General features: G+C 54.3%; 4 protein-coding genes across 4 annotated transcripts; all 4 read right to left on the bottom strand.

Moving 5' to 3' along the window:
* Positions 1-974: 974 nt before the first annotated feature.
* On the bottom strand, positions 975-2,093 carry PFLUO_LOCUS8910 (uncharacterized protein; the record flags this gene model as incomplete). Its single annotated transcript, XM_073786686.1, has 1 exon — positions 975-2,093. One exon carries the CDS (start codon positions 2,091-2,093, stop codon positions 975-977), a length of 1,119 nt encoding a protein of 372 aa, XP_073642917.1.
* Positions 2,094-2,535: 442 nt separating this feature from the next.
* Positions 2,536-4,503, bottom strand: PFLUO_LOCUS8911 (RNA polymerase II transcription factor B subunit 1; the record flags this gene model as incomplete). The annotated part of the gene is made up of 1 exon (XM_073786687.1): positions 2,536-4,503. The coding sequence occupies one exon, from the start codon at positions 4,501-4,503 to the stop codon at positions 2,536-2,538; it is 1,968 nt and encodes a 655-aa protein (XP_073642918.1).
* A 624-nt stretch (positions 4,504-5,127) lies between these two features.
* PFLUO_LOCUS8912 (uncharacterized protein) lies at positions 5,128-7,173 on the bottom strand (the record flags this gene model as incomplete). The annotated part of the gene is made up of 3 exons (XM_073786689.1): positions 5,128-6,521; positions 6,577-6,915; positions 6,981-7,173. 3 exons carry the CDS (start codon positions 7,171-7,173, stop codon positions 5,128-5,130), a joined length of 1,926 nt encoding a protein of 641 aa, XP_073642919.1.
* A 2,570-nt stretch (positions 7,174-9,743) lies between these two features.
* On the bottom strand, positions 9,744-11,201 carry PFLUO_LOCUS8913 (uncharacterized protein; the record flags this gene model as incomplete). Its single annotated transcript, XM_073786690.1, has 1 exon — positions 9,744-11,201. The coding sequence occupies one exon, from the start codon at positions 11,199-11,201 to the stop codon at positions 9,744-9,746; it is 1,458 nt and encodes a 485-aa protein (XP_073642920.1).
* Between the last annotated feature and the right edge of the window lie 927 nt (positions 11,202-12,128).

Consider the following 12,128-nt stretch of genomic DNA (forward strand, 5'->3'; position numbering starts at 1 on the left):
AAGAAGCCCATTCCCACCTCCAACGCTGGGTCGCCTGTCATGGCCCCCTCGCCCCTGGTTGGAACTTTCAATGCCCCGGGAACCGTGGCCAACCCAGGACCCAATGCGACGGCACGACCACAGGGTTCGCGCACACAGCAAAACGCCGGACAGACCAGTAACGCACGGGCGCGGCCAATGTCGTCGGCGTCCAACCGACAATCTAACAATAAACCCACCGACTCCAAATCCATGGCCCGAGAAGGAGGCGTCAAGAATGAATTGGCTGGCACTGATGCCCAACGTGGCGGTTACGACGGTGACGCTCTTGTCGCAGCGGGCAGACGCGAAGATCTGGACACCAAGTCCGCCGGCTCCGTCGAGCCCGAAGCCAAGGGCCGCTCCTCCAAAACCTCAACGCCCGTCATGGGCACTTTTGCCGAGTCCATCAACAACAACCAGTCACGCTCCCGCCCCACTCGCAGCACGGATCCCGCGCCAGCCAAACGCACCCAGAAGAAGACTGCCCTCGCCGCTCAGCCGGAGATTCTGTCTGAAGAGGAATCGCTGCATGAGGGCGACGACGAGGACGAAGAAGGCGAGCCGCGATACTGCTACTGCAACGAAGTCAGTTTCGGGGAGATGGTCGCTTGTGATAATGACGCTTGTCCGCGCGAGTGGTTCCATTTGTCGTGTGTAGGGTTGACCAAGCCGCCGGGGAAGAATGGTGAGTTCTATATCGTGTACAAGGTCAGGGATACATGCTAATTGGGTTCGTTCTCTAGTCAAGTGGTACTGCAATGAGTGCAAGGAGAATATGAGACGGAGTCGCAATGGGCGGTAGGTAGATAGATGGATTTCTTGTGGTTCTCGCTGGATAGTACAGGTACTTGGGTTTCGGTGTTTGGGTACTTGGGTAAAGTAATCTTCTAGAGCATTGCATTGAAGACGTGTCAATCATTATCATTCAATCCCGCTTCACTATTGTATATGAATCAAAAAGCACTTCTCAGTCTCTCCACCAACCCCCCACCAGCACTCCTTCTCTGCACACTCTCCTCACCCTCCAACCCGGAAGCCGAGGCACTAGCCGCCTCCCCCTCCAACCTCCTCCTCAAATCCTCATAGCGCTCCCTCTCCGCCGCGCCAGCACCAGCATTCCCCGAAGCGACATTCCGCCTCTCGCGCTCGCCGACTATCCACGCCGGAACGCGGAACCCATAGCTAGAAGGCGAGAGACCCGGGAGCAGCTCCGCGCGCCACGCCACGCCAACGACCCACCCGACCAGCGCGGGCAGCAGCGTGCACGGGAACTGGGAGAGGGCGAGCTGGGCGGCAACGAGGTAGGTGGGGGATTTGTCGGAGAGGAGGAGGGTTAAGGTGGGCCTTGGAGATTTGCTTGATTGCTGTTGTTGTTGTTGTGTTGTTGTTGTTGTTTCGGATTGAGTTGTCCTCGTAGGGCTTGTTGTATTTGTGCTGTTGTTTGTGGATGTGGTGGTATCATTGGCGGTAGTGGTGGTGCTGCGAGACGCAGTCGTCCCGATCCGATACCGATACACATGCGGGATCACGGCATGGTACTGGGCCAGCAGAGCAAAGATAGCAGCTGTCGGACCAGAAGGCAAGTAATTGAGCGTGTTTAGCGAGAGCGGGCGCACGACCAGCGCGAGCAGTATAGGCGGGAGGAGAGTCGTGTATGGGAGCGTCGTAAGAAGGAAAGTCTGCAAGAATCGAAGAACACCAATTAGCCAATTCCCTTGTTCGGAACCATGCCCTTCCTCTCCGATGTTCATATTCGTCCCCCTACATCGTCTCTCGCAGAGGAAGTTTGGTTTGGTAAGACTAACCGCCATCTTCCGCTTCCCCCACGCCCTCTCTACAACCCGGAGATGATAGACCAGCATCGCGGCAAAAAGCGCCTCAGTGGAATTCGTAAACCCGGCAACCTGCCAGACGGCCGCACGCCAGAACTGCGCGTAGGGCCAGAAGTGCGGCGAGACGTGGATGGCGGCCATGTGTTTCAGGTCGAAGAGGGTGAGCGCGATCGAGGAGGCGATCGTGTAGATCAGGAGGCTTTTCGTGAGGGGCGCATTTGTAAGGCCGGAGGTGAGCATTTTGGAGGCTTTATTGTAAGCATGCGCCGCTGGTTTGGGGGGTGGATGGTGTATGTAGAGAAAAGGAGTGAGTTGAGGTTGAGGTGAGGTGGAAGTGGAGGGGACAGATGGCGTCTGGGGAAAGGTCCTGGCCCTAAGTATAACTACTACCTCTTATTTTTTTCACCACCGGATTCTGTCCTTTCCTTTTATTTCTCTATTCCTGCCTAGCAACTGCTTGGCTATTATGAAACCAACGACAACTCCCGAGAACCACCTAGAAATACAAAAAGTCGGATCTTGGTCGGTGATTTCACATCAACGTCGTTATTGCGAGGATGATACCAACACAACAACTATTCTCTGTTAGCCGAGGGAAATGCCATTAGCTAGCAAGTATGAGATAGTAAAAACTTTTTGTATGAATGTAGGGTATACGTTAAATTGACAAACGCCATTTCCCCTATAATGCCATTTCTTTTTCCTTGGCCTCCGCCAACGCCATCTGATACTCCTGCCCGGCGTGCTTGAGCGCCTCCAACGTCGGTTTCAGCAAGTGCGCGACGACCTTCCCGCCGCCGGGCACAGCATTTATCCTAGCATTCAGATCCTTCTGATTCGGTTTCCTGCCTGTGCTCTGCACCACCTGCAGCACCTTCTGCTTGATCTGCTCACACTGGACCTGGCGCTCGGCCTCGGCGTCGCGTTCCACGGCATGGATGCGCTCTTGTGCGCGCTGGAGGGATTCTGCTAGCGAGGTGACTTCGCCCGCACGGTCGGGGTTGCCTGACAGAAAGGCCTGCCAGAATTGGTGCAGGAACTCAGTGGAGGTTGCGTGTGTTAATGTTAGCCGATCGTACAGCGCCTGTGATAGTCCGTACGTCTCGGACGTGGAGACCTCTGATGTCTGGGTGCGTCGCTCGCGGACTGCTTCTAGGATCTGGGCGAATGCTTCCTGTGTGGATTTTCTGCTAGCGGACACTTCTTCCATCTCCTCGTCTTCGTCGTCGCCGTCGACGAGCTTGCGAAGTTGGGTTGTGCCGCCCACGGGCAGACTATGCTCGATATCCGTGCGGAGAGCCTGCAGGATCTGGGTTGGGTCCTTCTGCTCGAACTGTCCGTCCTGTTCTTCCTCTTGGGCCTGTGAGAAAAACTGGCTCTGGTCGCGAATATTCAAGGTAACCCGGTTCTGTTCTTCGTCGCCTCGCAAATCCTGCAATTGCAGATTATTCCACGTCTCCTCATCCAAGCCCGCCGGCGCATTCGGGTCTCCATCCGCCGGCGCGACATTCGCCATGATGCTCTCACTGAGATTGTTCAGCGTGCGGATAATGGGCACTTTATCAACGCCGGAAGGCCGCATGTCCAGATCGGGCCGATTTCCGCGACGCTGGCTGTTGTTGACCTCATTTCCAGCCAGATTCAAAAAGCCATGAACATTCGCCTCGCGCTCTGGCTCTGCCTCCTCGTCCGCACGAAGATATTTATCCAGCACGAGATCGGTAGCATCCGCCTCAGAGATGCGCTCGCCACGCAGCTTCTTAAACAGCCGACTCTGAAAGAACCGCGACCAAAATTGCTGCTCGGTCAGCTTGGGGACATTGTCATCGTAGACCCGCTTGACGAGCGGGTGTTGCGTGAAGATCAACTGAATCTGCTCCTTGCTGATATTCAAGCGAGTCACATTGTCCTCCACGCGCGGCTTCAGCGTCGAGAGTACATTGTACGAGCCGCGAGTCTGGCCGCGCTCGATGGCATGCGCGCGCAGGAGATGTAGTCGCGTCGACCAGAACTGTGACATGAATTGTGCGGCGCTCAGGGTATCCGGTTTCGTGGCCAGTGACTCCATGAACATGCTCTTGAGCGTCGGGTCGGTCTTCAGCAGAGATTGCTGCAGCTCCACGTCCGCCCGCAGCCGGTTGTCATCGTCCCATGGGTTTTTGGATGCCCCTGCCGAGGAAACAGCGTTTGCAATAGCCATCGCTGCTGACATGCCTCCTCCTACTCCTCCTCCGCCGGGGACTGGTGTCTGCGAAGGAGTCCCAGCCTTCCCCGCGTTGATCCGGGTGCTAAGCGCATCTTTGATCGCATCAGCTTGCAGACGCGCGTTTTCTCCGGCCGTAAATTGGAAAATATAGGTCTCGGTGGTGTTGGGTGGCGCGTTGGCTGGCTGGACAAAGATCTTCAGCATCACCTTTTTAGCACTAGCCGGAGTCTGCTGTAGGTCTTTTCGTCGACGCGAGGAAATTAGCCATGCATCATCGAGGATGGAAAATAAAAGACACGTACTGGTGATGTTTGCCACGGAGATGGTTACCGTACCCGTGGCACCTCCTGCTGCAGGAATCCAGGAGATGGATTGCTCATCCTGGGCCACGGTCAGGGTGCCATCTCTCTTATTGTACAAGGCCGCTCCGGTTGGAGGTGCCATCGCGGCGTGGATAGTCGACAGCTTCCACTGTCCTGGGCAACAGAAATGACACCGCCCATCGGGATGATAAAATGCCCCACAGGTGCTGCTGAGGCGACGAAGGTCCAGGAGCCTTGGAGCGAGTGCGGGCGATGAAGTCGGAGGCGAGGAACGAGTAATTGATATCCACGGTCACATGATCATGAACAGTCAGCTGTCGCTCCAGACCCGAGTCAACAAAATAGAACTAAATAACTCTCATTTACGGCTACTGTACAAATTATGTAGTTACCACCCAGCAGACGGAGATGAGGAAGAAATGGAGAATATATGAGATTGACCAAAACTATGATGAACAACGCCATGCAGCAGTCAACTATCAACACGCAAAAAGAAACGCTGAAGAGATCCCGAATGCTATACAAACTCAAAGACAAGACGCGACCAAGAGCACGAACCCGAAGCCAGAAGCAAGAATGCCGTAATTCGTCAGCTAATTTGCGCGCCGCCATGCATAGATAGTCCGGATAATCATCAGTCATGATAGTCAAAACAAAGGCAGAGATATCAAGGGTATAAACAAAAAAAGAAAAGAAAAAACTCAGAAAGCGCTTTTTCTTGACCAGGAAAAAGGGAAGAAAAAAATCATTTTTTGAACATGTAATGTCCGTAGATGCCGCCCACATCGCCCACAGCCATGGGGATCTTGCGCATGCCCCACCACCGAGCACCCACCTTCCAGGAGCGGAAGCCATCGTCCGCGGGCTGGTTGGGCATGGATGCTGGGTCGCGGACGTACCAGCCTCGTCGGCCCAGGTCCCGCACCGTCCAGCCAACGGAGACACGCTGGGTCTTGGACCGCTCACGTAGGGGGGTGATGATCTTGTCACTGAATTCGATGACCTGCAGCGGGTAGCTCTCTTCCGTCAGTAAGGCACACGTTCCAGTGTTGAAGATGGCACCGAGTGTCAGCTGCGGCACTTTGGCAAGATCAAGATAGCACAGCGTGCTGGGAGCGTGGGTCTTCAGTGCCCCAGAGCCCTGTTCCTGGGGCTTGAAGAACGTATTGACGTCCTTGACGGAAAGGTCGGCAGAGCTCAGGCCCAGCTCCTCCAAGTGCTTCGTCAGAGGCATCAGTAGCGACGCATGCTCCGAGGTCACCTTTGCGCCGCCCAGGTTGAGGGAGCGAAGGGTATCGGGAAGCTTGGGCAGCAGTGCTGTGACATCTTCCTCTTCCAGCAGACGGAAACGGGTTGGATCCGTCAGGAGGTTCAGGTACACCAGAGACTCATTGACGGCCGGGTGGGTGGTCAAAAACTCCACCACCGCGGAGCTGTCAAGGCGCATACAACGAGACAGGCTCAGATGCGTGATGCGGGCCGTTTCCGGAATGGCGAAAAGAGCCGAGTGATTGACTTGTGTGTGGGTGAGATCCAAGTGCGTGACATTGATCAGCCGGGGTAACAAGAGATCAAAAATTCCAGCCGGAAGGGTGCTGCATTCGTGCAACGAAACGCATTTCAGATTGGGCAGGCTCATTGGCAACACAGGGCCAGCGGTCAAAGCTTCCTTGAAGAAATTGGAGAACGATTGGGTTGAGCAACCGCAGAAATCCACGGCACGGAGATTGGGCAGGCCCATGAACAATTTGCGCACTATATCCACACTGATATCACCTTCCAGATGTTCCTGCAACAGACATTCTTTCAGGTTGGGCAGAAGATCAAGGCACTTCAGCAGCGTCTTCGAGGTCAGGTTCTGAATCTCGGCGTTCATCTGCTTGGTACGACCCAGACCAACAGAGGTGAAGTGCGAGAAGTCTAGGCGGCGCACGAGGGTGCCCAGGGCCGGGTACTGCGAAATATGATTGAGTGCTTTGGAGAAGATGATAGAGTGCGGGAAGGTCATGTTCCTGTACAACACGCTCAGAGTGGCGGCGTGCAACGTGCGCGACGTAAGCAGACACGAGACGAGGTCGACATTCCGGGGCGTGTAGCCATTGGGGGGCACATCCAGCGCGAGGTGGGAAATGATTTGATCTGATATCTGGGATTAGCACATGGCATTTTTTCAGTTCGGTCGCTCCAAACCTACCCAAAACCTCCGGCGGGACCTTCTCCAGCGGAGAAGTCCCGGGTGGCGGCAGTACCTGTTTCACCTCGACCTCGGGGGCCTTGGTCGGCCGCAGCTCTCTGCCGGCATCATTCGTCTCCCACGCCCAGCCACGGCCTTGCTTGTTGCCGAGGTTGCGGAGATCGCTATAGCTGCGGCTCAGGCTCTTGCCTCCCAGACGAATCTGTTTCCACCCCAGGAAGCCGCCGCAGGGGCAGCAGAAATCTGGACTCGGCTGCATGTCGCGGGCGGGAACATCGGCCTTGGACGAATCCTTGGGGGAATCACACTGGTGGCTGTCGACGAACGACTGCGCAATACCTGATCGCATGCATTAACATCAGCAGCCATCAGAGAGGGAAGGGGAGGGGGGGGGGGTAACATACCGTCGGTGTCTTCTTTGATAGAGCCAAACGATGGGCGGCGGCGGCTGCTAGACCGCGAGCCGTCCGGGGTGTCGCAGGAGGAAGGAGACGAGTCGCGCGAGGCGATGGGGATATCACCAGTGGGCGCGGTGGTGAAGCGAGGGATGGCGGGTTTGGCGGGAGCAGGAGCAGGAGCAGGAGTAACAGAAGCCATCTTGGGAGCAAGTGAGAGGAACGGCCCTCTATAAGGGCCCCAGCAACAGGCGACTAGTAACTAGGGTGGTAGCGTGTGGAAGGACGGGGGAAGGAAAGGGACCAAAAATTTTTCTCAGCAACTTCCCCGGATTCCACAGAGGCTTTTCCGGTTTTTCGCACGGGTCGTGGTAAAGCTTACACCGGTGGGCGAGGGGTAGGCTGCACAGTCGTGGTGGGAAAGAGTGGAAAGGGAAGAAAAATGCGAAGCTGTTAGTCACGGAAACCCGAGTCGCAGGCGGTTGGCTTCGGCCCACCGATCAGATTCGGGTCAGGGCCACTTTTTTGTAGACGAGCAGGGCGGCGAAGGGGGAGGCAAAAAACCACGGGTCGCGGCCACACGGGGCGAACAAAGAGAGCAGCCATGGTTGTGGCGGACCGTCATCAAGTGCGGTGGTCTCTAGTGCTCGGTCGTCACTATACAGGTAGCTACCCCTGCATAGTCCAGAGTCTGCCGCATGGCGTTGGAGAATGTTGATTTCCGTGACTAACGTGAACGGTTCCCCAGAGAGTGGTTGGATTCCCGTTATGTAACAACTACCACGCCATCCGTGTTCCACCATCACCTGACTGGGTCACCTGCTCACCCCGTTTCGCCCACCATTCTCGATGGCATTCTGGCCGACAGCGGCCTGACACGGCATGCGATAGCCGCGTGGGCAAAGGCTTGATCACGCCTGTCATTCAGACTGGTCCCAGTCGACCACTCCCACGCAAATGACTGCCAAATGGAGGACGGAGATGACGGATTGTTCTCCTCCAGTTTCGAAATCATGATTTGCTCCTCTCGGGCCTGTCCACTAAACTAATATTCCGGGGAGGTCATTGCTTGCACAACTAGAAATCCTATTCTATCAATTCTAACTTTTCTATTCTTTCTGATGATCACCAACGACTCCCCTGTCGATTGGAGCAATTGAAGAACCCGAAGAACACTTCACCTGTCAAGTCTGTCTATAGCCGACCCCTTTATTATTTCCTAAAATCACCAGATATCAAAACACCGGCAATAGTCCCGGCTCTCAAGACACACTGTCTTGAACAACAGCTTCTAGAACTCCATCTGTCTCTCACTTGAAACACATTCTATCGAACCTTCTTCTTCTTCTTCTTCTTCTTCTTCTTCTTCTTCTTCTTCTTCTTCTTCTTCTTCTTCTTCTTCTTCTTCTTCTTCTTCTTCTTCTTCTTCTTCTTCTTCTTCTTCTTCTTCTTCTTCTTCTTCTTCTTCTTCTTCTTCTTCTTCTTCTTCTTCTTCTTCTTCTTCTTCTTCTTCTTCTTCTTCTTCTTCTTCTTCTTCTTCTTCTTCTTCTTCTTCTTCTTCTTCTTCTTCTTCTTCTTCTTCTTCTTCTTCTTCTTCTTCTTCTTCTTCTTCTTCTTCTTCTTCTTCTTCTTCTTCTTCTTCTTCTTCTTCTTCTTCTTCTTCTTCTTCTTCTTCTTCTTCTTCTTCTTCTTCTTCCTCGTCTTCCTCTTCTTCTCCTTTCGATCTTTCTTTTTGTCTTTTCCGTCTATCCTTCTTTTCCTCCCACGTGGTTAGGAAGTTAGTACAACTGTCAGCAGAGTACATATCCATGTATCCGCATCCGCCACTATGGGGTCGTGCGTCATTGCCACTCATCAGCTTCTAGAACGAGCTAGAGCTTAGTTAGTAACTAGACTAGCCTCAGCTGGAATTTTTTTCTATGAACTTCCCTGCCCCTGCAAATGTGCTCCCGAAACATCCCTAATGTACCGGCCCGGTGATCTACGAACTGTAACCCCTTTACGCGCGGGTGGAGTGAGACAAGAATAGAACCCACGGGAAACGACAAGGATCAGATTTTTCTAGATCTTTTTTTTTGTTTTTGTTTTTTTTTTTTGACTTCTTTTGTGGCAACAGAGTAATACGGATTGCAAAATCGGTACTGCCATCCATTGGAAAAGTACGCACACGATAAGATAAGATAAAATAAAATAATTAAGATAAGATTCTGTCTCGTGACTATTTTGATAGTGATCATGATGTCGTCAACGATTTGGTTACTTCTTTGCTCGCAATTCGTATTTTTTGTGTTTCTCAAATTCAACAGAAGCCACTAAAGACTAATAGAGAATTACAGCGAGAAGGGAAATGGTCAACGACATCATCGATGGAATGTTCGGATCTGGTATTGGTATGGGGTAAACCCACTGCTTGCGGACAAGCTAAGCTTGTTCGCGTCATGACACATGAATGAAAAAAAAAAGATATCGTAAGAATCCCAGTCTATGTAATTAAAAAAAAAGGGAAAAAAAGAACAATGGAAGATCTGCGTTTCTCTGCAGTCGATCAAAATCCAAAGGATATCAGTAGTCCCGAAGCCCAGAACCTGCCCCAAATTTCAATGAGAAAAAGTTAAGGGGACATGCAAAATAGATAAAAGAAAAAAGGTCTAGTGGTAAATGACGTGACGACAGGAAAGAGAAAAAACACAAACGCCACCTGAAGAAAAAGCCTCGTAAATTTTGGTTCCCAAGGTTGATGCGTGCCGCGTGACCGGAAAGGCTCGTCCTTTTTTACTCGACAGCGGAGGTGCCCTCGCCGTGGGTGACGGGGTTGATTTTGGGGTTCCACTTGAGCTTGAACTCATGCCCGAGTTCCTTGCGGACGGCGGCCTTGACGGCCTCGAGGACGTTGTTGAACACACCAAAGTTGGCCGGGTTGTTGGGATCGTTCTCGCCCTCCTTGCCCTGGAAGACACCGGTACGGACCAGGCAGGTGTTCCAGCCGTACATGTTTCCACCGATGATGTCGGACTGCGGGTTGTCACCGACCATGTAGATATTTTGGGGCAGGCGGTTCTCGTTGTGGATCTGCTCCATCCAGGACCGGAGCACCTCATCGGCGTAGGTGTAGGTGGCGCGCTCGGGCTTGCCGTAGACAACACGCTCAAGGTCAACGCCGGTAAGGGCCTTGTACTGGGCTTCGATGCCGATGCGGAAGGCACCCTGGGTCAGACGGGGAGGACCCTTGTGGTCGGTGGGGAAGACCAGGTCACCCTGAGAGAAGTAGACGGGGATGCGCTTGGAGACGGGGTCCGAGGCGCGGGTCAGGAGCTTGCCGTCGTCGGCCAGCAGAAGATCCATGATGAGCTGCATGTCGGTGGCATAGTCGCGAGAGTCGGCAAATACCAGGATGGCGTCGAACTTCATCTTGGAGAAGTCGCGGGGCTTGGCCCCAGCCCGGTCCTCGGGCGTGAATGCGCGCCACGGGGAGATGGTAGGGTCCCACGCCAGGATATCCTTGGGGTGCACGACGTTCTTGAATCCGTAGCTCTCCGCCACCTCGCGGACCATGTAGCCCTCACCACCACACACAAGCACCGTCTCGTAGTACTCGGCCAGAGCCTGCATGGGAGTGTGCGACTGAATGAACTGGTCCGTAGAGATGGGGTGCTCCAGAACCTCCGAGAGTTGCTCGCAACGGGCGACTTCCGTCTTACCACCACCGTTGGTCAACAGAATGTAAGGGATCTTGATGCCCAACTCGTTGTCACCGTTGAGCATCCGGAGGGCCTCCTTGGCCTCCTCAATGGGCTCATTGCCGTGAGCCAGCACACCGTCAATGTCGAAAGCAAATGCCATGTTCTTAGCAGCGTCCACTTTCTCCTTGGACATGTCCTGCACCTGCGAGGCCAGGATGTCCCGCGAGACCGAGGGGGCCCCGGGCCGCTGGACAGTCGACAGCCGCGAGTGACGCGGTGAGCGCGGGATTGGTAGCGAAGTACCAAATGAGTTGCGGGAGCCACGGCGGTCCTTCATAGAGGGTGACAGGCTCAGGTTGTGCATAAATTGGGCAGCATCACTGATGGAGCTGCGAGTCGCGGGGACCTCAATCGTGTTGCCGCCCTCCGAGGGGATGGCCAGGCCGCCGCCGCGCAGGTCGAGGGGCGAACGAGCGTCCATCGCATCGGCGGGTTGGGGATCCCGGGGAGAGGCCTCCACTCCAAAGTCGGCGTCATCGAAGCGAGGCATGATGGATGAGGTGAGAAGGGTGAGGGGAAAAAAAGATGGATGGAAGAGAGAAGTAGTAGGAAGTAATTGATCTACTTCGTGGGAGAGAAGTCACTGGAAGATAAACCAATGACCCGAATGCGGAAGAGGGAGGAATGCGTCAGAAGAAGATAGCCACCGTCAACCCAGGGAAAGCAGCAGAGTATATATACAGGGCAGATTTCGCGCAAACTGATACGGGCCTGGGGCTCATAGGTCATTAGCGGTGACAAACGAGTGTATTGAGACAAGGGGCTCCACCCACCGGGTATCGTCATTCCTAGGAATTATCGTCATCATTTGGCAAATGGAAGAAAACATTATTGTTGCAGCGGGATGGGCGCTCGGGGTGGACCATGGGCAATGCTCGGTGTCGGGAGCGGTACCCAGTACATGGCTTTGACGTAGTGAGCATACTGTCTTGCCTGGTACCCGGTACGCGGACAGCCCTGCTCCGGCGGGCCGCCTTGGCGCTCATTGGTTGCGCTGGAGCAGCGGACAGGGCCGGCGTGAAGCAGTACAGTACACCGAGTGGGTAGGAAACCGTCCCTCTAGGCCGGCCGCGCGCGTCGGATTGGATGGGAGCCAGTGTTCGCCCGTGGGCCGTCCATCAGATCGATGGAGCCGATGACGATCGGGCGGGTCAAACGCTCATGCCGTTTCGGCGACAGTGATGTCATTGCGGGTTTTTGAAAAATACCGGAGGGTCGCAGTAGCCCCAAAAAAAATACAACCGAAAGAGGAAGGATCAAAAGGACAAGAGAGGGGGAAGGGAGCTGGAAGCGAAAGACATGAGGCGAAACCAGTGGCTAGGGACGGGAGCTAAGAAGGGATGCAGCCGAGACAGGCCAGGAAAGCGAGAGAAGGTGCTCGGTCACGGGATGGAGGGGATGGAGGGGATGGAGGGGA

The sequence above is a fragment of the Penicillium psychrofluorescens genome (genome assembly GCF_964197705.1).
Source record: "Penicillium psychrofluorescens genome assembly, chromosome: 6".
NCBI lineage: Eukaryota > Fungi > Ascomycota > Eurotiomycetes > Eurotiales > Aspergillaceae > Penicillium > Penicillium psychrofluorescens.